The sequence below is a fragment of the Haliotis cracherodii genome, unplaced genomic scaffold (genome assembly GCF_022045235.1).
Source record: "Haliotis cracherodii isolate W230 unplaced genomic scaffold, xgHalCrac1.p SCAF_4, whole genome shotgun sequence".
Taxonomy (NCBI): Eukaryota; Metazoa; Mollusca; class Gastropoda; order Lepetellida; family Haliotidae; genus Haliotis; species Haliotis cracherodii.
Genome location: NW_027266297.1, coordinates 52,989,192 through 53,015,551, shown reverse-complemented (window position 1 = coordinate 53,015,551; position 26,360 = coordinate 52,989,192). Strand labels below are relative to the sequence as shown.

Genomic DNA, 26,360 nt, shown 5'->3' with positions numbered 1-26,360 from the left:
ACACAAGAGAATGATTTGCTATCGTGTGTAATTCAGAATTTAAATAACTACCTCTGGCTCATTCATTGAACAGTATGTTTAAATTCTTTATTGGTTTTGTTTGTCTTGCATCTTGCTTATTGTATTCAATCTATTTTTCAGGTAACAGGCGAATGCTGAATACAGAAACAGAAATACCCGGGTTTAAACTTTAGCAGGAGAGTATTTTTTAGCTTTCAAAATGGCTACACTTTTGCATAAAATGGTTATTGCTTTGGAGATAATCACCTTCATTATCATTATATTGGTCGCTCTAGGTAATAGATACGCTTTTGTTCAGCCGTATTTTAAAGAACTGTCATCCACGACAATCTATGCAAATTTTAAACAAAGCTATTTGAGAAAACCTTACCGAGCGCATCAACCACGCTATGAAGGATTTCAGAAGGTGGATGACAACAAGACATTTGTCTACGCTGCCTACTACGATGACAGGGACGAGGACGCTGTCGTGAAGGTTGTTGTGTTGACTCCCAGGAACATATCCACAGTTTTCAAATGCGTCCTTCAAAACCAACAAGGGGACCATGAAACAACCAAAGGTCGTCTCCACTACATATACGAACCACCACAGTGGAGAAGCGCGTAAGTAATCCCCAATGATCAGCTAGACAACGTAACTGTTTCCATTCAATGTCGGCTTCAAAGCCCCAGCCGAAGGCGTGATTGATCTGCAGCTTACTTCGAGATTTAACATTTGACCAGGGTGAATTCGATCAGACAATTAAATAATTGCAATTGTTTAAAGTGATACAATAACTCCTCCTTTTTTAAATATCACTCGACTGTTCGGTAAAACTATACATTAACACTATATTGAGCAAACAGTGTGTATGTTCCTGACCCGTAAACATTCCGGAGTAGAGTAGGTCTTCAGCAACCCATGCTTGTCGTAAGAGGCAACTAACGGGATCGGGAGGTCAGGCTCGCTGACTTGGTGAGTCGTCGTATCCCAATTGCGCGGATCGATTGCTCATGATGTCAGTCTCTGTATTATCTGTATCGTCATATAGGTGGAATATTGCCGAGTGCGGCGTTAAACAACAAACCAACAAAGCATGTTCCTATCCATATTATGCACACGAGTCATTAAAGTGACGGATTGAAAAATACCAATCACCTTGAGCACGTAAGAGAGACGCCTATCTTTGACAGGTCATATCACAGAATTTGTACACTATCCTACCGTGCATATTATGTAACCTGCTCAGATGTACCTTGTAAACGGGCATGTATCATATCATGAGATTAAACACTTCAAGACTGCCCCCGTGGTGGTAGAACGTCCTCCCGGAGAGTGGAAGGTCGGGATCATACCAAAAAACGTTATAAAATGGTACAGGTTGTGATACTGCGCGCTAGGCACTAAGGGTCTCAAACAAGGACTGGTCGGTTCAGAGTCAGTATACTGTGTCTGAGAGGGGTGTTCATGTTAAGCTGCGGCATGGTATTTCAGTGTGCCTGCACGTCACTATATAAGAGTGATCATCTTGGACACGTCGTTAAATCCCATTTCACGTCACCTAAACACTTCAAATAAAGTAAACAGACTGTCCAGACTATCTTCAGGGGATAGGTGTGAGTTGCGTCCCTTTAGGGTGCCAGGAACGTATGACGATGGGTCCGAATACCAGATTCGACCTGGTTATGTTTCTAGGTTTGTAATCCCTATACCCGTGGTCGTAGGTTTTCCCTTTTCATACCATGTGGCAACTGGTGTACGTATCTAACAAATGGGATCAGACCGTCAGTTCTTACTTTTAGTTCGTATCTGAGGTAAAGTAGGTCACTGGTCACGAGTTTACTGTGACAGAGTCCAGCAAGTAATTGACAAGTATAATAAAAATTTACTTAGTGGATAAAAAAAAATCGGTCGAAATAACGGTGGGCGGGGCTGAGCAGTGGCAGTGCGGCAGTGGCGACTGTAGCCGTGCATACGAGTTGGGGTTATTGGCTGGGCATGTAACACTGGAAAAGTAGATCCGGGAAAGCCGAACTCATGAGTCGAGGAATTCTGCTGTTGGTACCGCAAGCGCCACTTCGATGGATTAGCGTGGAATGCCTACCGTTTTATGATATAAACGAGGCATACAGAAATACATTAGTAGAAATACGCTTTATGGTATAAACAAGTTATTCGGAAACACTACAAATATATAAAATGCGCAAAACAAAAACACAATTAAGTTAAACAGATCACGATATTAACAAGTTACAGTAAGTCTACGCATCGTGTGGATATGTTTAACACGTCCCATTTTAATTCTGGAAACCCAAAAGTCCAGAAACTCTACGGTCTTTGCTCAGTATCGGTCAAAGTTATTTACAAAATTAAACATGCTGTTTTCATGGGAACAAACCAAGGAAGAAAAAATGAAAAAAAAATGTTTAAAAACTTAATATTTACACTATGTCGCCCATGGGCAGGCCCATGGGCGAGAATATGTTCCTTTACTCAAAACTCATGTTTTTGTTTCGCAAATTATACATTAAATGTATTTATTCAAGTATCATGACACAAAATGTAACAAAATTAAACTCATTTTAACTTAATTCAACGATTTTATAGCGATATTGAAATATTTCGCCCATGGGCGAGAAAAAGGTTTGGCCCATGGGCGAGAATATTTTCCTTTACTCAAAACTTATGTTTTTGTTTCGCAAATACATGCGGGTGTTCTTACCATTTTCATGGCACATAATGTAACTCAATTTTACTTAATTCAGCTATTTTATAGCGTTATTGAAATATTTAGCCCATGGGCGAGAAAAGGTTTGGCCCATGGGCGAGAATATTTCCCTTTGCTCAAAACTCATGTTTTAGTGTCGCATATACATAAAGGTGTTCTTAGAAGTTTCATGTCACATAATTTAACAAATTTTAACTATTTTACGGCGTTAGTGAAATATTTCGCTCTGGACGAGAAAGATTGGCCCATGGGCGAGGATATTTACCTTTGCTCAAACGTTTAGTTAGTTTCTATTTCATTTATCATTTTATGCCCGGTTGATACATCACACTGGGCAATTACGTGACACTAGGTATGCAATATACAGGTACGTGTGCGCGTATTTTAATAAAAAAACCTATTCGTCTTTTATTGCATAACGTTTGGCTGAATATCTTACATTCTAACGAAATCTCGAAATAATTATTTAATTACATGCGGTGTCGAACTGACCAGTGGGAATTATGTTTCAAAACGTTTGAGGAAAACGTGAGTGAATATTGTGACACTAAAGCACCTTTTAACTGCATTGTCACTTTGGGTATGAAAATGGTAACAGTTCAGAACATTTTTTTATGATGATTCTTATATTCTCATTAGGACGTTGTATCTAATTACAGTGTCGGCGTTATTTACAAGTGATTCTACAATACCTGCTGTCGGTCAATTACAATCTACCACAACACGCGTGAATAAACAGTTATGCAGGTGTTGCTGTGGGCAAACACCTAGCCTGAAAATGTTTATTTTGTTTGTGGATACATGTTTTACAAATGTTCGTTGATATGTGGATATATTAAGCACAAAGAAATGTTTATGAAAGATGAATTAGTGCCTTGATATATTCATCAAGATGTGTATCATCGTTTAATGGGGTCATTTAATAAACGTATGTTTGGAGGAGATATCAAAGGAGCCGCCCAATATACACAGTGTCGTCCGGTGAACTACCACCCCACCCTGTCCATAAGAGTTATGTAATCGGTACACAAATATATTTGATGCGATGTCAGTGTGGAAGGAGTTTGAATTACGTCCGCCACTGGCCACAGAAATCCTCAAAGTAGAGTAACAATCAACAAGGTCAATGCCGTACTAATTACCTAGTGACGCACGTAACAACGACTGCCAATAGGGACAATGGTGAAAACAAATGAAATAGATTTTAATAAAACATTATTGTACTAAATAACTTGCAAAAGCGGTGCCCAAAATTGTTTGACGGTGTTATGTGTGTTGTAGACTGACGACTAACAAGTAATTGTCATGCTGTACGCATGGTTCCATATACAAATACAGATATACAACCGGTATGAAACTGAGAACTGAGATGCCAAGTACAACCTGCATTCACACACGGAAGTAATATACTTGTGTGTATGCCCTCTCCTCTGAAAAATGTGTCAATAAAGTATTGGCATTGTAATAAATATAGTAATGATAAAACTTGGTAATTTGGTAGGTCTCCGACAGATATGATTTTCAGTGTTTTTTTACACCTTTGATTGATACGGATTACGTACATGTAGTCTAGTCACTGTCTCTAATGTATCTGCTTGTTAAAAATTTCAAATGTCCTGTTATAGCACTGTTCCTAAAATAAGGCAGTTTCTTTTATCGGGTATAAATAGTTGATGTCACGCAGTCATTTTTACTTGATCGAATGATTTCCACAAAAAAATCCGGCAGAGAGTTTTGTATTTTATTATATACATGTATTGTTAATTGTAGAAGATGCTTACGTCACTGTATCTCACAACGCAAATCTGATAACATTCAAACATGTAATTAGTACACAGTTAATTGTTCCATATAATTTCCTGCATATTCCTTTTTGAACAAAAAGCCTACATGTATACTGAAATCGGTGTCCACTGTTAAAAGGGTATTAGTGCAGTCGGTCATGGTAAATGGAGAGACAATAATAAGGTGATTAATTATAGTCTGTTGCAGAATATGCGGTATAAGTGTAGTCATTTATACATGTACACATTACACATATACAGATGAAATACACGATATGATACAGTGCAAGAACAAATTAAGATACGGTTTCTATTAAAAATATTTTTTCGATTATGGATTTAATTAGCATGTTTAAATTTTCAGGCCAACACGGTTGAGATACAGCATCGGCATACTCAACTGGAGTTGTTTTCTGCCGGTCGTAAGTTCTTTGTTTGACTAAGCACACTTGTGTCGGTGTTGCGATATTTTCTTCTCTTTGTTGGCAGCCTGCCACCGGCCTGAATTTTGAGAAAGATCTCACCATGGGACTGTTAATTTCTTCTTAATGATGTCTACAAGCTTACAAACTTGTAGATGTTGGGGCGGTTAGGACCAAATTTTTTTCAGCTCAGAGTGTTAGTGGTCTTGGAACCCACAGTGTCAAACAGGTTCTGCACAATACGTCCATCAGATTCTACCGTTCAGAACCATTGTCACTGAATTTCAGAACTCTGGCATGATATAATAATCAAGGATTTCGAAGGTGAACGAGGGGAAAGGCAGACGCACGTGGATTTACTCTCAGGTTATTACTGTCTGGAGTTCACATTTTGGGGCATTTCATATACTAATTGAACAGAGTTCACCTGCACATGTCCACTTTAGTGATACAGACTGTAACAAGAAAATGCAATGAGACGCTGCTCTTAATCCCTTACAACAACGACAACAACAACCAGGGTGAGGACACAGTAAGGTTAAACCGTGTCCAAAAGACAATCTCAGGTGGCTAACGCCATATCTCCCATCAAGTCAGCTCTGTTTTTAAGCGCATAATTATATTTTTACATACTGAAATAAAAGGAATTAAAAAAATCATATTTAACAAACCTACACATTACCAAATACAAAACTTTATAACCCTTTCTAGACTTCGTTCCAATTAACCTGGATCATTCAACTCGCTCGCGAAGGTCGTATACGACTTTAAAGTGAATACGTCTACAGTGTACAAGTAACTTTTAACTGTATCATATATACTCATGATAAGCAATTATTTTCGTTCCTAATTCGAATGAGCACATCCTAAGGCTAAATCTGCAAAAGGACAGACAAAATATTTCTTTGTACAATGCAAACGTAGCGGCTGATAATAGAGACAATGATTTAATAATCTGCAACATATCATTTGTTCTCGTTCAATCTATTGTACATATTGAAGTGATTGTAAAGTTTCAATCAAGGAGAACTAAAATGTTGTGGTATTATGAATGTATTTAGAATATGAATAGCGAAAAACAGTCACCATATCGGATGTACATGTATAACTTGTCTTCCAACACCACGCTTGTGCCGAGGCCCATGGTCATAAAACTAATCGGTCCCATAAAAGGAGCAAACAGTTTCGCAGATACTACTTGCTATGGTTCACTCCCAATTGACAGACGACCTAATCATCAGTCAGACCAGTCAAGTGTGACCATCGTACCTGCCTGGTTTTACCTCCTAATTACTGAGCTGCCCAATACTGTCATACTGTGGGCAGAGTAAGCTACTCGTTGAGTGATACAGATTAACCAGATTATGATTGTGTTTGTAAGTTGCGTTTAATCTGTGTCGGGTTGCAGTTGTTTTATTAGGCAAGATCAGGGGTATTTTTTTCAATTAAACCTTTTAGCCGTTGAGTTTGTTTTGCATTCATTTCATTAAATACATTGTTAGGTAGAATGATAACACGTTATATAGATTAAACATCTCCTTAACCTGAGTATAATCTCACATGTACCCTAAGTACCGTACTAAATTACTTTGCGGAGAAACTGAGTATAATTTTTGAGTTGGCATTGTATGCTGTCTGAATGACTTTACACAAATCCCTGCGTCAATGGACCCTTAGTCTGTCTTACAGACCCTGATAGAAATATATATCAAATACAGCCCATGCAAGTCTATAATGTTTGGCAAGTCTAGATCACTGCAGTATGAAGAGAGTCACTGGGCTCCTTTTATTATATTTTTATTAAGATAACTGAACAACTGGTTTTTTTTATGTACGATATGTTCATTTCAGAGACTACTACTGTATATGTTAGTCTAATGGACCCGTGAAGATCTTCAACGACCCATTCTTGGCGTAAAAGGGCGACAGCGCTTGCCGTAAGAGGCGACTACCGGGATCGGGTGGTCAGGCTCGCTGACTTGGTTGATGCATGTCATCGTATCCCAATTTCGTGGATCGATGCACATGATGTCAATCACTGGATTGTCTGGTCCAGACTCGATTATTTACAGACCGCCGTCATACAGCTGAAATATTGCTAAGTGCGGCGTTATACAACTAACAAACAAACAAAACTTTGAGGAATTCACAACAATCACTATGACGAGGTATGCATATCTTGCAATCAACCTGAATCCAGTTACTGGAATGTTAAACCCGGGCTTGGTTAAAACAAGAATTGCAGTTAGATCCCCTATATGCTGTAGATCCCCTGTAGTCAAGAGATGCAATAGCGAGGCAGAACAATGTCAATTTATGATTGACAGACAGCTACTCGAACATATGTAAACATAGTAGCCAAAGATAAAAATGAAATCATATCATGTACGAAAATATAAATCATATCAACACAAAAAGAGAAAGTGTATGTGTACTAAAACTGGCAATAGATATGTGTACCCATTCGACAGTCTACAACACACGAATAACGGACAAACAAGTTTGGGTACCCCTTCTGTTCAGGCAAGTTATTTAGTTCAATAATTTTGTATTAAAATCCTTTTCAATTTGTTGGCACCATTTTCCCTATTCCATGCATGTTTATGCTGCTACATCTTATTGCTCATGTTTCCAAGTATTGTAAAACACTTCAGTGTTTCTCCTTCTTAATCTAACGTTATAACATTTCAGGTCATTACCATCATCTAATACACAAGAGATGATACCAAAACATATTTTATTCGGTTTTATGGTCTATGCGGTCTTACAATTGATTTTATTAGTCTTTAAATCTTATGTCTAGTACATATTTTCACAAACAGTGCAGTTAGATGATATAAGGAAGGTAACATCCAGTTGAGGACTGAATACGACGTACTTTAGTCTGTTAACGACGTTTCTACAATTAATATTTCGAATAAGCCGTTAATACGCCAGTTGTGACAGGGATGATGGTATGGTAGCTGTAGCAGACAGATTGACAGCCGTTGCTACGTAAGTCACTAGGTTATTAGTACGGCATTGACCTTGTTGATTGTTACTCTACTTTGAGGATTTTTTGTGGCCAGTGGCGGACGTAATTCAAACTCCTACCACACTGACATCGCACCAAATATATTTGTGTACCGATTACATAACTCTTACTGACAGGGTAGGGTGGTAGTTCACGCGAAACGGACGACACTGTGTAAATTGAGCGGCTCCTTTAATATCGCCTCACAACATACTTTTAATGAATGACCCATTAAACGATGAAAACGGAGAAAATACAAGATTCGTTCTCGTTGAATATATATATCAAGGCACCAATTCTATTTCATAAACTTTTTGTGTCTTTGTGCTTAATATATCCATATTTCAACGAAAATATGTAATACATGTATCCACAAAAAATATACATGTACAGGGCATTGCCTAAAAGTCGGGCCGGGCCAAGACGGGCCAAAGTGTTATTGGCTAATTACTTCATTATCGGCGATCATATAATTGATGCAATAAAAACACATGACATGAATGAACAATCACCAAACAAAAAAGTGCACCATAATTAAGTAATTCGGAGTAAATCGCTTGAAAACCAGAAAGTGGAGCTGTGTGTAAGCGTCGCTGATCTAGCTAACCTGTAAAAGAGCAATCGTTAACCGAAATAAGATTTAAAACGTATCAAATACTTCTAGCTATCGTGATACAAATTTCCATCTGTCGGCATAGCGTTTTTATTTATAGGAACGTACTATATCTCAATAAATACCACTTTATAATGTCACTGTTCGTCGTATTTAAAGCAGACACGTTGGTTAAAGTAGACCTCTTCTCCCTATACTCTCAACAGTCACACAAGTGTTTGGTCCGACATGTCCCGGGCTGTCAAAATCAACTTAAACCTCACAGATGTATCATCAAAATGGATTCACATCTATAGATTAGTATTATATCTACCTAAATAGCACATTATAGTGTCTCAGATCGCGGTATTTAAAGAAAACAAGGGTCTCAAAGTGAAGCCCTTTTCCCTCTACATTCTCAACATAGTCTCCATCAGAAGTGTTTGGCTTGTGTTGGGTCCGACTTGGCCCGGGCGGTCAAAATCAACTTTAAACACACAGATGTATCTTCAAATGTGTTTACATCTATAGATTAGTGTGATATTTACCTATACACCACTTTATAATGTCACGGTACATCGTATTGAAAGAAAACAAGGGGCTCAAAGTGAAGCATTTTTATTGTATTTTCTTAAGAAAATCTATGTCAGAAGCGTTCGGTCCGACTTGGCCCGGGCTGTAAAAATCAACTTAAACCTCACAGATGTATCATCCAATGGATTTACATCTATAGATTAGTATTATATCTACCTAAATACCACTTTATTGCGTCTCAGATCGCGGTATTTAGAGAAAACAAGAGGCTCAAAGTGAAGCCCTTTCCCCTTTACATTCTCAACATAGTCTCTGTCAGAAGTGTTTGGCTTGTGATGGGTCCGACTTGGCCCGGGCTGTCCAAATTTACTTTAAACACACAGATGTATCTTCAAATGTGTTTACATCTATAGATTAGAATTAAATCTACCTATATACCACTTTATAATGTCACGGTACATCGTATTTAAAGAAAACAAGGGGCTCAAAGTGAAACCCTTTTCCCTCTACATTCTCAACATAGTCTCTATCAGAAGTGTTTGGCTCGTGTTGGGTCCGACTTGGCCCGGGCAGTCCAAATCTACTTTAAACACACAGATGTATCATCAAATGTGATATTATACTTTACTGTTAATTATATGCTGTCTTCTCTCTTCTCATGTGAGATACTCAGGTAAATACATTGTAACAACATAACAAGATCAGAGAGTTACAAGTTTTATCTTGATATTTTGTTACAGTAGCTTTGTTTGAATTGTTTAACCTGTAACGAGATAGTGAGTGGACTAATCCATTTGTCAGTTAGGGATGTATTATTATTAGTGTAGGCAGACTACCACACCATGCTACAATTTCTGTAGGCAAAGCGACTGTGGGCAAAATGCACTGTAGGCGATAGAAGACTCCACCGAAAAGAACCTTATGGGTGCTAGAACTCAATTGTGCAGTGAGGTCATAAAGAAAGACGTTTGACATCAACTAAAACGCCTTGTGTGCGGACTGAAAAAACAACAACTTTATTTTACAATCGTTAGTTCTTAATGTAATAAAAACATTATTTCAAAACATTTCAGTATACGTGTCTTCTTTAAATTAATCAGACGTTATTTCTAAAAACTGCAATCAATACAAAGACAGTTATAAGTCTGAAAATGGGACTTTGCAGAAAATTGGTTCAAATGTTTGATGCCATATATCTCTGACATAAATATGAATTGAAGGTTATGAATTGTAGTTTGCAGTTCTAGGATACTGTAGTTTTAAATATAAGAAGCCCACACAGTTACACACAGCCCAATCACACACCATAGGTTTTAGACAAAGACAATACAGATATCATATCGTTTAAACTTACTTCACATTTTGATATAGATTTTAAGATTATGTTGTGTGTTTGTTATTTGTGTGCTGTTTCTTCATCCCGGGTTAACGATGCTGAACAGGTTTTCACTACGTTTATTTGAAAATGTCTATGTCAAAACGAAGTAACTTTGTGTATATGTTGTCACTTCAATTTGCATGTTGGGGTCGAGTGTGATTTTATTGAAGGAGTGGACTGTATTCCACAGAGGGAAGTGATCAACTACAAGCAGAACTGTTATGGTGATTTATTCATGATTGATTTTCTTATTGAATCTAATTTGTGTATGCTCAACGGGCGAATTGGCGAGCAAGATTTGACGTATGTAAAGAATGTCTCTTCAGTCGTTGATTATGTTGTGACAGCCCTTGGACTTCTAAGTTCCTTTAAGAGTTTTAATGTTATTAACATGTCATCCCTTTTGAATGGACGTGATGTCCCCGATAGTATCCCTTGTTCACGCGGTATCTGTACGTGACAGATTGACTCCGGTAGTATCCACTATGATGTGTGCAATAGAAAGTGTTATGTGAAAGATTTGATGACTGGTTCCTTCTTACAGGATAACGTACCTGTTGATAGGGTAAATAAGGTTGAATTGTGTTAATTTGACCATGGAGAATGGAGCAGCATAAAGGAGGTGTGTCGAATAAGACATATATTGATTATAATGAACTCAACTGCAGTGTCTCATATTCTGTTTCCTTGCTATTCGATTATATACTGGTAATCCAGGATTAGCTGAACCAACTCACAAAACGCCGTTGAGACAAGTAGACGGTGCACAGAATTTAGGGCAAACGTATTTGGTTTGTTACAGGTAGAGAGGGTGTTGTGCATGTTGTGCACGTGTTGGTCATAAGACTATTAAGAGGTCGATTTGACAAGTCGATACCAGAATTCTCTAAAAGTCGTTTGATAGAAGTTCATTACAAACAAATAAACATGTCAAAAATCGGTAAGCATTCGAGAATTGGCCTATACTGTCATAAATAACATGGAGAAAGAATGTACAAATAAATATCAAGCTTTGTCAAAAGCTTGCATTGCCACCGGGCTGTCTGTATCTACGCTAAAGAACATCAGAGCAGAAGGAATCGCTCGTGACAACGCAAGAGTTGTTTCATTAGCCCAAGTCGCGAAATTGTCCAGTGATCAAATCCTAACTTGACATTTACAAGGAGCCAGTTACAAAAGTCAGTTCTGGATATGATTAGTGACAAATCAAGTTTTAATGTCAAGGATTTGTGAGATGGTAATTAGCTGGCACACCTGGCCACATGATGCTTCATACTCAGCTGCTGATCTAGCACCACGCCCAGACTTTTCACTTAGCAGAGCGAACAATGACAGTATCACCTATGACAAGTTGGTGACCATCAGTACATTGCTGGATTGGACGTTTGGGACCTATCATAATAATTTCTGTTTTGTCCTGTTTTAGCGTCAGGGGGTTGTTTGGTCGGGTTTCAATGATTCAGGGCCTGTGTGTTATCTTTGAGTTGGACGTGAAGACAGCATTTCCTGGTTTGACTTATGAGTGACCAAAATGATATCTGGTGCATTTCCCTATTTTGACGTGTGCCGTGTATTCCCGTGTCTTTACGGGTGAACAACTGGCTTGCCTTTGCATGTGTTTGTGTCGGGTGCCACCGGTGGGGCGGCCTGAGCTCGCCTTAAATTTTGCGAGCACCCAGTGTCAACATTGTTTGATGGTGAATCCTGACACATGCCACTGGTGTTGTAGGAATCGTGCAGTCGGCTATACTTTTGGCAAGGATTTCTTATAATTATGGAAAGGCTTTTGTCGTGTACACTCATGTAATTAAGAAACAAACGACGAGTGGGGGTACAATAAAGCACAACAGGGAGAATAAACCAAGAGGAGGCAGCAGAGGTTTACTTTACGATAAACAACGACCACGAGTCGTTTATTTCTTATATGATCTATCAATATTACGTACAGCCTCTTTAAGGGGGTTAGTAAAAAGTACAAGCTATAAAAATAGCTGTCCGTATTTAAATAATGATGACTCCCTAAATAGAATCCATCGAGTCCTTTTTATGAACAGGGGGTGGTGGGGGTGAATTTGGTCTTTCCGGCATGTTCCCACAATCACGACGTCGATTATCTGTACTTTTTCTCCCACTACCGATTCATATCGCTCTCACTTTCGGATGCGATTGTTCGGGCATGGTGTTTATCTACGTTGCCCAGCTACGTCTATGGGGAACAACTCACCAGACACTTCCCTCTCAAATACATTTTATTATCACTTTGTCAAGTCTCTGTAACAATTGTATAATAATACAAATTTAATAATACAAACTGAACTGAAATGATCGTTTACGAAAACCCTTGAACGGTTGTTTTCATACAACAATTTAACAGTCAGGTAGAAAATACCATTTACAGGCAACATTTGCAGGTTATACCAAAGACAGTCGCGATAAAATCGATCTAAAGCTTTCATTGCGTCGATGAAGGCGACAAAGTTGGAACATTTGGACAGCTTACGGTTGTTAATTATGGAAGACGACGTGTAAATATGTACAATAGTGGTTATATTTTAACGGAAGCAATTTTTATCGTCAGCTGAACTACCATGTCTTTCAAGCCAAATACCGAAACGGGTATTTGAAATGTCAGTGAAACCGTCCTTTTCAGGGGACCGTTTATACCTAGAATTGTTACGGGGAATTAACTCCGAAATCTCCACGCCTTCAAAAACAGACAGAGAGGTTTTCAGGCGAATTGCAGGAATGACTCTATGCCAAGATACCCCTGCATTTATACCCGAGACCTCCAGTCCACGTTTGAAAGCATGTCACTACCCATCTGTCCAGTTTGGAATTGATAACAATGGTTTCCCACATGGTGGTCAAATTATGCAAGTTTTGATGTGCTGGCTCGCTTAGTTAATTGTTTATTGGCTGGTCGGCTGTGTTGGAAACTGGTCAGCCGGGTCTAGAATTTCAATTGATCACAATGGCTTCTCACATGGTCAAATTATGCAAGTTTTGATGTGCTGACTTACTTAGTTAATTGTTTATTGGCTGGTCAGCTGTGTCTGAATCTGGTCAGCCGGGTCTAGAATTTCTATAGCGCTAGCTGATTAGCCTCTGCCAGCTCGTTTGACTGGTTTCGACAGCTTGCATCTCCAAGCGTTACGTATTATGATAGGCGTCCTGTAAACTATGTAGCGTTTACTGTCTTGGGAATGTGAAACTTAAAGTAGAAGAATATATTTGATTTTGATAAAACTTAAATTTAAATGAGGATCGGTGAACACAATGTGCTACCTGGTGGATTGTTCGTCCAACGGGACAGCGTTGACCTTTGGTGGACTGTGGCGTAAAACACACTCATTCATTTCCTTGTATTGTTAATTAAATGTCCATCTTAATTGTTATTGATGAACACGTTATATATTTTTTAAAGATATAAAACAGTGACATAATAGGTACATACAATATCCTCCATTTGTCAAAATGTGCTCGGATCTGAGCAGAGATTGTGGAGTTTCAAGTTACAAAATGACATTCCATTAACAGGCTCAGTGCTGGTCCTTATACAGAGGGGCCTTGGGATGGTGGATCTTAAGACAGATAACGCAGATCATATTTCCGAGCAAAAACCACTGTGTAACAAAGTATACTGCTGTATGTAAACATGAGTAGCTCTATTGGAATGAAACGCTATAGAGTTGTAAGGTTCTTCTCAACCGCGTAACTATTAAATGACATTTTGGGGGAATCGTGAAAGACATAGCGACCTAAAATAGCCAAATACCACACGATTTCAGTTGTCCATCTTGGATGCAAGGCAAAAACATTTCAGCGCGTTTCAAGCCACCGAGCATGCCCCCGCAGAGGATGAACATCCTGCGATAGCGCGGCGGAGTTGACCAGAGGCCTTCCCCGCCCAGGTTATTTAGGTCGGTAGTGTATATGAACTATTATTCTTTTAGGTAGCTAATGACCCGCATGAATATATTGACAAGATTCCCAGTACATGGGGGCCTTTTCGTCACCAGGAATATCCATAGAGCAGATTAAATGAGGATCCACAATATTCGACCTGGTAGAAATGTGTCATCAAACGGCACGACATTGACTGTGGCGTTAAAACCCACACATTCATTTACTTGTATAGGGAACTGAATGTTCGTCTTATTGTTATGGATTGCCACGGAGCTGTGATCCAGAGGACAGGGTGTTAGTAAATAAGAATAAAGTAATAATAGGATTACGAGAAACACGGAGTATAACACCCAAGTCAATAAGATTCCCTTTGTAACACCAGAGTAAGTCACTAATCATATGACAGACTAGTCGGGTAGTGCTACATGTAAATGTGAAAACAGAGTTATTAAATTGAAGAGCACAACTGTTGAAAGTTACTAATAACCGTGTACAAGTGTTATATCTTCACTGTTAAATTAATTACGTGTGCTTGTCTTTAGTATCAATATCCGTATCAGCGATATTGTCCACGTTCCACCGATGCGTAAGCGTCAGCCTTACTAATAGAATATATATCTGCAAGAACTCGTATTTCTGAAGACATCACGATACAGTTTTTACGATACATCACGTTTGCACTAGCGCTTGATAACAGCCTTGTGTTTGGCTGTTTCAGTAGTTTAAGTTGCTGCTCGTGACATTGTTGATAAAAAATAAATACAATGAACAATATAAGGTTATATGAGGGGGTGAGTTTAGAACGGTAAGAGGCGTTAATGTACATCTCAGATATACATTATATAAGATGGCATAAATAGAACAATGAGTAGTACTTTTAGTATTTAAAACGTAAGGGAAACATTTCATAATTAAATTCAACAATTCTCCTTTGAATTATTTTTTTCTGACTTAAAAGTAAATGTAGGAACACAATCGTGCGAAAGACAATGAATGATTCTAGTCAAATTCCATGTGACAATATAGCATACAATCAGCTTTCGGGTCCCGCTTGGGTCGGTTTGGGTATCCATAAAATAGAGTTGTACTCCCGGTTTCCCAACATTGGAAAACTTAGAACAACACAAAAGTCAACAATTCTGTAGATGTTTGGGTGGGGACTGCCCATGATGGAGGTGAGCTTGAAGTGCCAGCCCCTACGTGGTTGGTCGTTCTTGGGCCGACGGTGTCGTGGTTATTCCAGGGCTTCGTCCATGATCGCCCTCCACCCAAAATTCAGTCACATAGTCAGTAAATCGGAGAACTCTGGCATCATGGAGAGGGGCACTTTCGCTACGGCTATACTCATAACACGCATAAGTGTACATTAGTGAACACGGTCACTCATATTATAAGAGCCTGGCATAAGTGCTAAGTGGTGAACACGGTTTAATCTGGCAGGTGGGTGAACTTAACTCACCCTCCAGCACTCCTACCAACAGTGTACCCAAACTAATCCTTCTATTTTTCTACGCCTGACTGGGTTTGTTGTTATAAGAAATGTTGGGAAACCGGGGGCACCCCAAAATAGACACTAGTCTCAAAGTCCCTGAACCATATCATTATACCTTTCGCTCAGCCCTTTCTGTAATGCAAAAGCTCTAAATGAAGCAAGTCTAGGTTTCCTCAGGTTCACCTCTTAATCTCCAATCTCTCTTGGGCTCCTCATCAATTTAAAGGTATTTATTTGTTTCTATCAAAATTATATATTTTCGGAGACAAAGCATTAGTCTAAATATACATCACCAATCGGGAATTTGACACTAATTTGTTTACAATAACAAAACATTGTCGACTACATCCTAATATTACGCAGATCATTGCATATAATATCTGGCAATGTACACCAAGGTCACATTCTACAAAAACAGGTTTTGAAAACCGGCAAATTATTCAGGTTGATGTTAGTTTGCGTATTTGATGATTATATAACCTTCGTAAGTATTAGTCTTTTCCCACAGTCAGCCGTTCCTGAGCGCTTTCCTTATCATTTTGACTAAAATCCATACCGTTATCATTGTATAAGTTAATGAGAAATGCGTGCCGATCAAGTATGTGCAGTTAATAAAAGCGACATTGTACGATGCCGACCTTATCATGTGAATGTGTTAATGAAGCACTGTCAAATAGAGATGATATTAAATCTAGGAAACGATCCGCGAAATCGCGTATGCACAGAATGGAAAATTTGGACATGGTATTAAACCGCCAGTTACGATTGAATTTAGCATTTCCGCTATGCGCTACGAGAACAGCGTCAAACTCCGGCCTGTAATCTAACACGCGAGAACTGACCAATGACATCTGAGAAGTACAAACCCCGATAGTGACCAGTACGTATAAAATGAACTTACTCTTCAATAATCCACGACTTGGTACGTTTAGAAAATTGTTCAATTTTTTTAAATCATCATGTCATTGTTTAAACATATGAAGTAAATCTCTCCCTATTTAATTGCACATATATTGTTACCTCAGTGAATCTGTATGCATGCCTGCTCGGAAAGTTGTGTTGTATTTAACTCACATTCATATGTACATATATAAGTTGCTGCGTTGATTTTGAACCTCTAAGTGTAAAATATAGTTCAGTCACTATCAGGTTGTCTTTATGCAAATGAACTGGTGTTTGAAGAGTTGAGCAGTAGCTACCAGGTGAGAGCCGAATCTGTGCTAGACAGAATAGACGCTATAGAATAACCGAGAGCTGACTCAGAGGTGAGAGAGTGCTGTTTAAGTGTCTCACATTGTATAGGATGTAAAATACTATATATTTCTGGAGTACGTGTACAACGCCCGACCACCATGAGACACTAAGGTCTTCAGATGCAAGTGTATATGTTCAATAATCAGGCAATATGTGTATTGACAGAAAATTTCAGTCAATACGTATATTGACTGATTCACACAGGCGATACATATTGCCTGAAAAATGGGACTGGATTTTAGACAGATTGACTGAAATGAATAAGACTCCTTAATTTAATCTCGACATTTTAATTTAGATCTATTTGGATCTGACGAAGATCAGTTAATTTATATAATATAAGTTGGGCGTAATAGCGAACGTGTGCCAAGCGGTCATTGCGATAGAGGCCGAGACACGTACAGCTAGATAATACTGACCATGCTCCAAGGATGTCATACAAGTTTCTAGATAGCTGCGAACTTCACACGTTAGAATGGCGGATGCAGTACGTTTCGTTTACCTTAATTTAATACGAAGACTATTACCAGTTAACATTTATATAAATATTGAAGAAAAAATGACCTATTTTATCACTATGACAAAGTGAAAATTGACAAGGGCATTTCACAATCCTTTAACTCCAACATTGGGGTCAGACAAGGATGCATTTTGTCTCCCGCATTATGTAATATATTCCAAAATGATTTTCCACATCATATCAAACCTGATAGTAATAATATAACACTTAATGGTTTAAACATTTGTCATTTGTTGTTTGCTCTGTAACTTTCGCTCTCACTTGCAAACTATTCAAAACATTATTCGAGCAAGTAATCCTGTATAATAGTGAAAAAAATGTGGGGGATAGAATCCATCTTCCTAAACAGCTCTGATTTATTCATCCTCGAAAAACTGCAGCTCAGATTTTGTAAATCCATGATTGAAGGATTTACAAAGCATGTGTACCGCCACCTGCGCGTCGAAAGATATTTTGCAAATCTTTCCATGTTCTTATGCAAAATGTTCAAGTGAATAGGTTACACTGCTCATAAAATGACCCCTATGGTTGCTCCCTTTTACTTCGCTGACATTTCTCAGAGACCCTTGTCAATGGCTCACCTTGCGACAATCTGTCTGTCTGCGTCCCGCATCTCCAGAGTATACAATAAACCTCTCCAGCCTTTAGATAACCGATTGTATGTATGCACAATACAATGAAATCCGGGCGTGGGGAGAAATCTCGAATGTGATGTACATAACTTCAGCAAAGTATGTATATCTAAATTAAAATACAGCCTCAAGCACTACTGGCGGGTTCCAGGTGAGGCGCGTACAAACGTACGCATATTCAAATCCTCACATGGTTTGCTAGTACCAGTAGTATAGTCTAAGTCCGCAGGAACCCCTTTTGGTTGAGGGAGGTTGAGGGAAAATAGGGAAGGTGATTGGTTGATCCAAGTCACGTGATCGGATAGGATGACTCATGCATCAACAGCGCGTCACATGTGAGGGGGAATGAAAGGTGTGTGTTTATAAGGCAGAAAAGAATTCATAAGAAAACAAAAGTAAAGGGTATTGAATAGAGCTATGTGTATAACGTGCTGCCCTAAATAGACAGACCGTACCCGTCAGCCCAGTTTGAATTGAGCGCGCTTGACAACTCACGTGGCCTCGTCGTTTAACCCGCGCTCGCTAGAGCGTGCGACCTGGTTTTATGAATGCAGGGTGTGTGTTGAAAGTACAAGTACCACAATAGAGACGGGTTGTGTCAACACGATATACGCCGGGTAATGTAGGGAAAAAAATGTACGTCTAGCTGCATCAAATTCATCTTGTACGGTCTACACGTTGTACACCACGAACGTTAGACAACCTGTATAGAAAAAATATATAGACAAAAAAGATAAGACTTCACAATCAGCAAGCTAGCGGTGTCGTTTAATTACATTTAGCGCGCAAGAACGAGATCGTCACGTCACCCTGCATTGACTATAACGCTGAAGCCAGCCGGATTTCGAATCACCCCGCACTGCGTACTATTATGAACCATTTGTAAAGAAATATTCAGCCCTGTCCCGACTTGCATAGTTGATGTTTCAACGCTAGCGTTTCCATTTAACGCGATGACAAATAAGCCCTACGGTTTGAGTTTTAACCGTGTAACATGATGTGCGCAGTTTTTACTTCAGAACGTGCTATTTTGAAAAAAGATAGACAACTTATAAGTGCCAAGACAATCCAGTGATCAACAGCATGAGCAGCGATCTGTGCAACTAGGAACCGATGGCACGTGTCATCCGAGTCGGCGAGACTGACCAATGGATCCCCGTCGTCAGTCGCCGATAAGCATGGGTTACTGAAGGTCGATTCTATAACCCGGGACCTTCACGGGTGTAGTATGACGAAGACTATATACTAATATGCAAAAAAACTGAGAAAAACCAAACCAATTCATTCGTATCATTTATTGATTCGAGTCAATTGGTTCCATACAAAGCTGTGATATACGAATGGACAATAGTATTCACTCTGGAACATTATTTAGTCACTCATATACACATGCTGCTGCTGCTGAAGGCCCTATTGTTTAAACAGCCAGTCCATGTTTTGAAACACATTTCGCACTGTTGAATGTTTTAAGGTTGAATGGTTGTCTATAGTCTATGCTTTATCCATTGCTTGTAACGATTTCCGTCCAGGGGGTCCCAGTTTCACAATTCCTCTCACGTAGAGGGAAATTCGGCGTTTCTTATCGTTCAAACGCCTCAGTTTACGAGGTGTTTTCAAAATATGAATCAAACTAGACGCATGGCGTTGACTCGGCATTCTCTTCAGACTGTTAGACTGATACAGTAGTGATGGGTATTTATGCCTAATCGTTCTGCTCACGATCGTCATCCTCCTCCTCGTCATCACCGTCGTTATCCTCTGCAACGCTATCAGATTCAGTCTCACTTTCTATTTCCGGCATATCCATCAAAGGCAGGATCTCTTTCATCTTGGGGTTTTAGGAGGAGTTTGATTTTATTTTTGAGAACGGATTGTTCCGTGGAAGGATTCATGTCTCCCAGGTTGTATAGCATGTTTTGAAACAGAGGTGCCTCTTTAAAGTACGTGGTATATTCCATAGCATAGTTGAGAGTACTACGCACTAGATCCTCCCACCTCAGTTTCATTCTTCTCTCAATCCATTCTTGCGTTCGTCCCTGTCGCTTGTACTGTTTTTTCTGCAGTTTCATCTTGTCATGAAACGTATCGTACACCTGCTTCCAGATGCGTTGTAAGCCTACATTTTGCCACTCCTCGGCTTCCATATTAGTGAATGTTGTTTTCCCACGTGGAGGTTTGACGGCAAGACCACTGCCTTTCTGGGAAGAGGCTAGGTCGTCAAAGTCACTGTCATCGTCATCACTCTCGAGTCTGGCACGCTTTCTCTTAGGTTGAAGGCTATTGGCCGGACACCAGTGTTTGATATGTCGCTGCAGATCGTGCATGTTATCTATCAGCGCCCCGCAATCTGCGCAAGCCGTGGCCATAGTCAATGATGTCTCACTACTCGTGTCTGAATCGGTTTCAATTGGCGTGAGCTGATGTTGGGGCAATCTCTCTTCTTGTGTCAGAGGACTATCCAGAGATTCTGTTGTAGTCAACTTCTCCCTACGCAGATCAGGTTCAGACTGTGCTGCTGTTCTCCTGTTTTCCTCATTTATGAGGTTAACATGCAGTCGATCCTTATCTTTGGTGGTAGGTTTTAGATCGATGGTGAGTTGTCCATAGGGTGTTTCAGCAACCTTTTCATACATAGCCATAAAGTGATCCATATGTTCGGGGAAAATTCTACGAGCGAAGAGTTTGATTTGCTGTTTATCTATTGGGGAATGAAACAGGGTGACATAATGCGCGTTCAAAGCAATGTCTCTCGATTCCTTACCTCTCGGAAACAGATTTTGTATCAAGAGAAAGATCAATACATTCTTGTGATGTGAGGTTTGAGTAAACAGCCGCGAAATACGCTTGTCGTGCTTTGCTTCGGCCAGGAAATCATCCAGGACCAACACGTTCTGTTGACGAGCATCAAAGTAATCCTCGTCCAAGATATCGTAGGGAATTCCTTTTACAAAGGTCAGCTGAGGCAGCTGCTCACCGAGGTCCTGATATAATGGCTGCCATTGAGTATAACACCAAACGATGCGGGTAGGTTGGGGTTGGATCAGGCCATGCCGGAGTACATGAGAGGTAAACACAGACTTTCCACAACCACTGGGTCCCACAACGAGCGCATTTGAGGGAATCAGGAACTTGAATTGTTCTCGAAGATCAGATATACATGGTAAATGAGGCAGCCACGAGTGGACTTGCGATGGCGGCGGCGGCGGCGGATGTGCTTGTAACGGCGGGTTGGCTTGACGCAGCGGCGGCGGTGGGTGGACTTGCGGCGGCGGCGGCGTTAGCGAGTGGGCTTGTAATGGCGGGTGGATTTGCGGCGGCGGTAGCGGATGGGCTTGCGGTGGCGGCGTTAGCGGATGGGCTTGTAATGGCGAGTGGACTTGCGGCGGCGGGTGGGCTTGTAACGGCGGCGGTATGCTATGTTTATTTCTCCTGTGTCGTAACATGACATCTCTCCTTGAAAACATTTTTTCACAGTCCGGACAGGTGGCAACCCCCATGGTGATCCAAATACGGTGTGCGATTAGAGGGTATGAAGCTTTCTTTTATACCCTTGACTCTGTTGACGCTTCAAGGCAGCAAGTGCCCGTTCCACCACAGCCTTCACCTCCGACACATGTTGTATTTTCACGGGTTGGGGTGTTGTCTTCGATCCCTGTTTGGTTGTCATCGTTTTCATTTTAGGTGTTACCTGTCTTTTCTTTGTCTTCAGCGTCGACTTCTTGGCTGCTTGTGGTTTCTTTCTCTGTTGTGATTTTCTCAACGTAGTCTTCCTAAATATATCTCTAGGGTCAAGTCTAATCTCTGATGCTTTCTTCATGTTGTTCACGTCCAATCCGTTTGCTGGCGAGAGTAAAACTGTTTATCGGGCTACACTACTGTAGAGTTTATACTGTCTTACACGTGCAGGGAATCTTGGAAGACACTCTTTTCTTCACAGCACACTTGTGAGTATGTTAAAAAAGTGATCATATTAGTATATAGTCTTCGTCATACTACACCCGTGAAGGTCCCGGGTTATAGAATCGACCTTCAGTAACCCATGCTTATCGGCGACTGACGACGGGGATCCATTGGTCAGTCTCGCCGACTCGGATGACACGTGCCATCGGTTCCTAGTTGCACAGATCGCTGCTCATGCTGTTGATCACTGGATTGTCTTGGCACTTATAAGTTGTCTATCTTTTTTCAAAATAGCACGTTCTGAAGTAAAAACTGTGCACATCATGTTACACGGTTAAAACTCAAACCGTAGGGCTTATTTGTCATCGCGTTAAATGGAAACGCTAGCGTTGAAACATCAACTATGCAAGTCGGGACAGGGCTGAATATTTCTTTACAAATGGTTCATAATAGTACGCAGTGCGGGGTGATTCGAAATCCGGCTGGCTTCAGCGTTATAGTCAATGCAGGGTGACGTGACGATCTCGTTCTTGCGCGCTAAATGTAATTAAACTACACCGCTAGCTTGCTGATTGCGTAGTCTTATCTATTTTGTCTCTATGTATTTTTTTTTTTTTCTATACAGGTCGTCTAACGTTCGTGGTGTACAACGTGTAGACCGTACAAGATGAATTTGATCCAGCTAGACGTACATTTTTTTCCCTACATTACACGGTGTATATCGTGTTGACATAACCCGTCTCTATTGTGGTACTTGTACTTTCAACACACACCCTGCATTCATCAAACCAGATCGCACGCTCTAGCGAGCGCGGGTTAAACGACGAGGCCACGTGAGTTGTCAAGCGCGCTCAATTCAAACTGGGCTGACGGGTACGGTCTGTCTATTTAGGGTAGCACGCCATACACATAGCTCTATTCAATACCCTTTACTTTTGTTTTATTATGAATTCTTTTCTGTCTTATAAACACACACCTTTCATTCCCCCTCACATGTGACGCGCTGTTGATGCATGAGTCATCCTATCCGATCACGTGACTCGTTGATTATGTTGTGACAGCCCTTGGACTTCTAAGTTCCTTTAAGAGTTTTAATGTTATTAACATGTCATCCCTTTTGAATGGACGTGATGTCCCCGATAGTATCCCTTGTTCACGCGGTATCTGTACGTGACAGATTGACTCCGGTAGTATCCACTATGATGTGTGCAATAGAAAGTGTTATGTGAAAGATTGGATGACTGGTTCCTTCTTACAGGATAACGTACCTGTTGATAGGGTAAATAAGGTTGAATTGTGTTAATTTGACCATGGAGAATGGAGCAGCATAAAGGAGGTGTGTCGAATAAGACATATATTGATTATAATGAACTCAACTGCAGTGACTCATATTCTGTTTCCTTGCTATTCGATTATATACTGGTAATCCAGGATTAGCTGAACCAACTCACAAAACGCCGTTGAGACAAGTAGACGGTGCACAGAATTTAGGGCAAACGTATTTGGTTTGTTACAGGTAGAGAGGGTGTTGTGCATGTTGTGCACGTGTTGGTCATAAGACTATTAAGAGGTCGATTTGACAAGTCGATACCAGAATTCTCTAAAAGTCGTTTGATAGAAGTTCATTACAAACAAATAAACATGTCAAAAATCGGTAAGCATTCGAGAATTGGCCTATACTGTCATAAATAACATGGAGAAAGAATGTACAAATAAATATCAAGCTTTGTCAAAAGCTTGCATTGCCACCGGGCTGTCTGTATCTACGCTAAAGAACATCAGAGCAGAAGGAATCGCTCGTGACAACGCAAGAGTTGTTTCATTAGCCCAAGTCGCGAAATTGTCCAGTGATCAAATCCTAACTTGACATTTACAAGGAGCCAGTTACAAAAGTCAGTTCTGGATATGATTAGTGACAAATCAAGTTTTAATGTCAAGGATTTGTGAGATGGTAATTAGCTGGCACACCTGGCCACATGATGCTTCATACTCAGCTGCTGATCTAGCACCACGCCCAGACTTTTCACTTAGCAGAGCGAACAATGACAGTATCACCTATGACAAGTTGGTGACCATCAGTACATTGCTGGATTGGACGTTTGGGACCTATCATAATAATTTCTGTTTTGTCCTGTTTTAGCGTCAGGGGGTTGTTTGGTCGGGTTTAAATGATTCAGGACCTGTGTGTTATCTTAGTGTTGGACGTGAAGACAGCATTTCCTGGTTTGACGTATCAGTGACCAAAATGATGTCTGGTGCATTTCCCTATTTTGACGTGTGCCGTGTATTCCCGTGACTTTACGGGTGAACAACTGCCTTGCCTTTGCTTGTGTTTGTGGCGGGTGCCACCGGTGGGGCGGCCTGAGCTCGCCTTAAATTTTGCGAGCACCCAGTGTCAGCATTGTTTGATGGTGAATCCTGACACATGCCACTGGTGTTGTAGGAATCGTGCAGTCGGCTATACTTTTGGCAAGGATTTCTTATAATTATGGAAAGGTTTTTGTCGTGTACACTCTTGTAATTAAGAAACAAACGACGAGTGGGGGTACAATAAAGCACAACAGGGAGAATAAACCAAGAGGGACGCAGCAGGGGTCTACTGTACGATAAACAACGACCACGAGTCGTTTATTTCTTATATGATCTATCAATATTACGTACAGCCTCTTTAAGGGGGTTAGTAAAAAGTACAAGTTATAAAAATAGATGTCCGTATTTAAATAATGATGACTCCCTAAATAGAATCCATCGAGTCCTTTTTATGAACAGGGGGTGGTCGGGGTGAATTTGGTCTTTCCGGCATGTTCCCACAATCACGACGTCGATTATCTGTACTTTTTCTCTCACTACCGATTCATATCGCTCTCACTTTCGGATGCGATTGTTCGGGCATGGTGTTTATCTACGTTGCCCAGCTACGTCTATGGGGAACAACTCACCAGACACTTCCCTCTCAAATATATTTTATTATCACTTTGTCAAGTCTCTGTAACAATTGTATAATAATACAAATTTAATAATACAAACTGAACTGAAATGATCGTTTACGAAAACCCTTGAACGGTTGTTTTCATACAACAATTTAACAGTCAGGTAGAAATTACCATTTAATGGCAACTTTTGCAGGTTATACCAAAGACAGTCGCGATGAATTCGATCTAAAGCTTTCATTGCGTCGATGAAGGCGACAAAGCTGTAACATTTGGACAGCTTACGGTTGTTAATTATAGAAGACGACGTGTAAAATATGTACAATAGTGGTTCTATTTTAACGGAGGCAATTTTGATCGTCAGCTGAACTACCATGTCTTTCAAGCCAAATACCGAAACGGGTATTTGAAATGTCAGTGAAACCGTCCTTTTTAGGTGACCGTTTATACCTAGAATTGTTACGAGGAATTAACTCCTGGATCTCCACGCCTTCAAAAACAGACAGAGAGGTTTTCAGGCGAATTGCAGGAATGACTCTATGCCAAGATACCCCTGCATGTATACCCGAGACCTCCAGTCCACGTTTGAAAGCATGTCACTACCCATCTGTCCAGTTTGGAATCGATAACAATGGTTTCCCACACGGTGGTCAAATTATGCAAGTTTTGATGTGCTGACTTGCTTAGTTAATTGTTTATTTGCTGGTCGGCTGTGTTTGAAACTGGTCAGCCGGGTCTAGAATTTCAATGGCTTCTCACATGTTGGTCAAATTATGCAAGTTTTGATGTGCTGACTTACTTAGTTAATTGTTTATTGGCTGGTCAGCTGTGTCTGAATCTGGTCAGCCGGGTCTAGAATTTCTATAGCGCTAGCTGATTAGCCTCTGCCAGCTCGTTTGACTGTTTTCGACAGCTTGCATCTCCAAGCGTTACGTATTATGATAGGCGTCCTGTAAACTATGTAGCGTTTACTGTCTTGGGAATGTGAAACTTAAAGTAGAAGAATATATTTGATTTTGATAAAACTTAAATTTAAATGAGGATCGGTGAACACAATGTGCTACCTGGTAGATTGTTCGTCCAACGGGACAGCGTTGACCTTTGGTGGACTGTGGCGTAAAACACACTCATTCATTTCCTTGTATTGTTAATTAAATGTCCATCTTAATTGTTATTGATGAACACGTTATATATTTTTAAAGATATAAAACAGTGACGTAATAGATACATACAATATCCTCCAGTGGTCAAAATGTGCTCGGATCTGAGCAGAG

General features: G+C 40.1%; 1 protein-coding gene across 2 annotated transcripts in view; it reads left to right on the top strand.

Moving 5' to 3' along the window:
* The window catches only part of LOC139478983 (glycosyltransferase family 92 protein F55C10.4-like), an 86,435-nt gene that overhangs the window by 8,317 nt on the left and 51,758 nt on the right, over positions 1 to 26,360 (top strand). For both annotated transcript variants that reach the window (XM_071261705.1, XM_071261706.1), the window contains exon 2: positions 142 to 624. In XM_071261705.1, coding sequence (XP_071117806.1) covers positions 221 to 624 — 404 coding nt within the window. In that variant the 5' untranslated portion in view covers positions 142 to 220. The remainder of the gene's footprint in view (positions 1 to 141; positions 625 to 26,360) is intronic.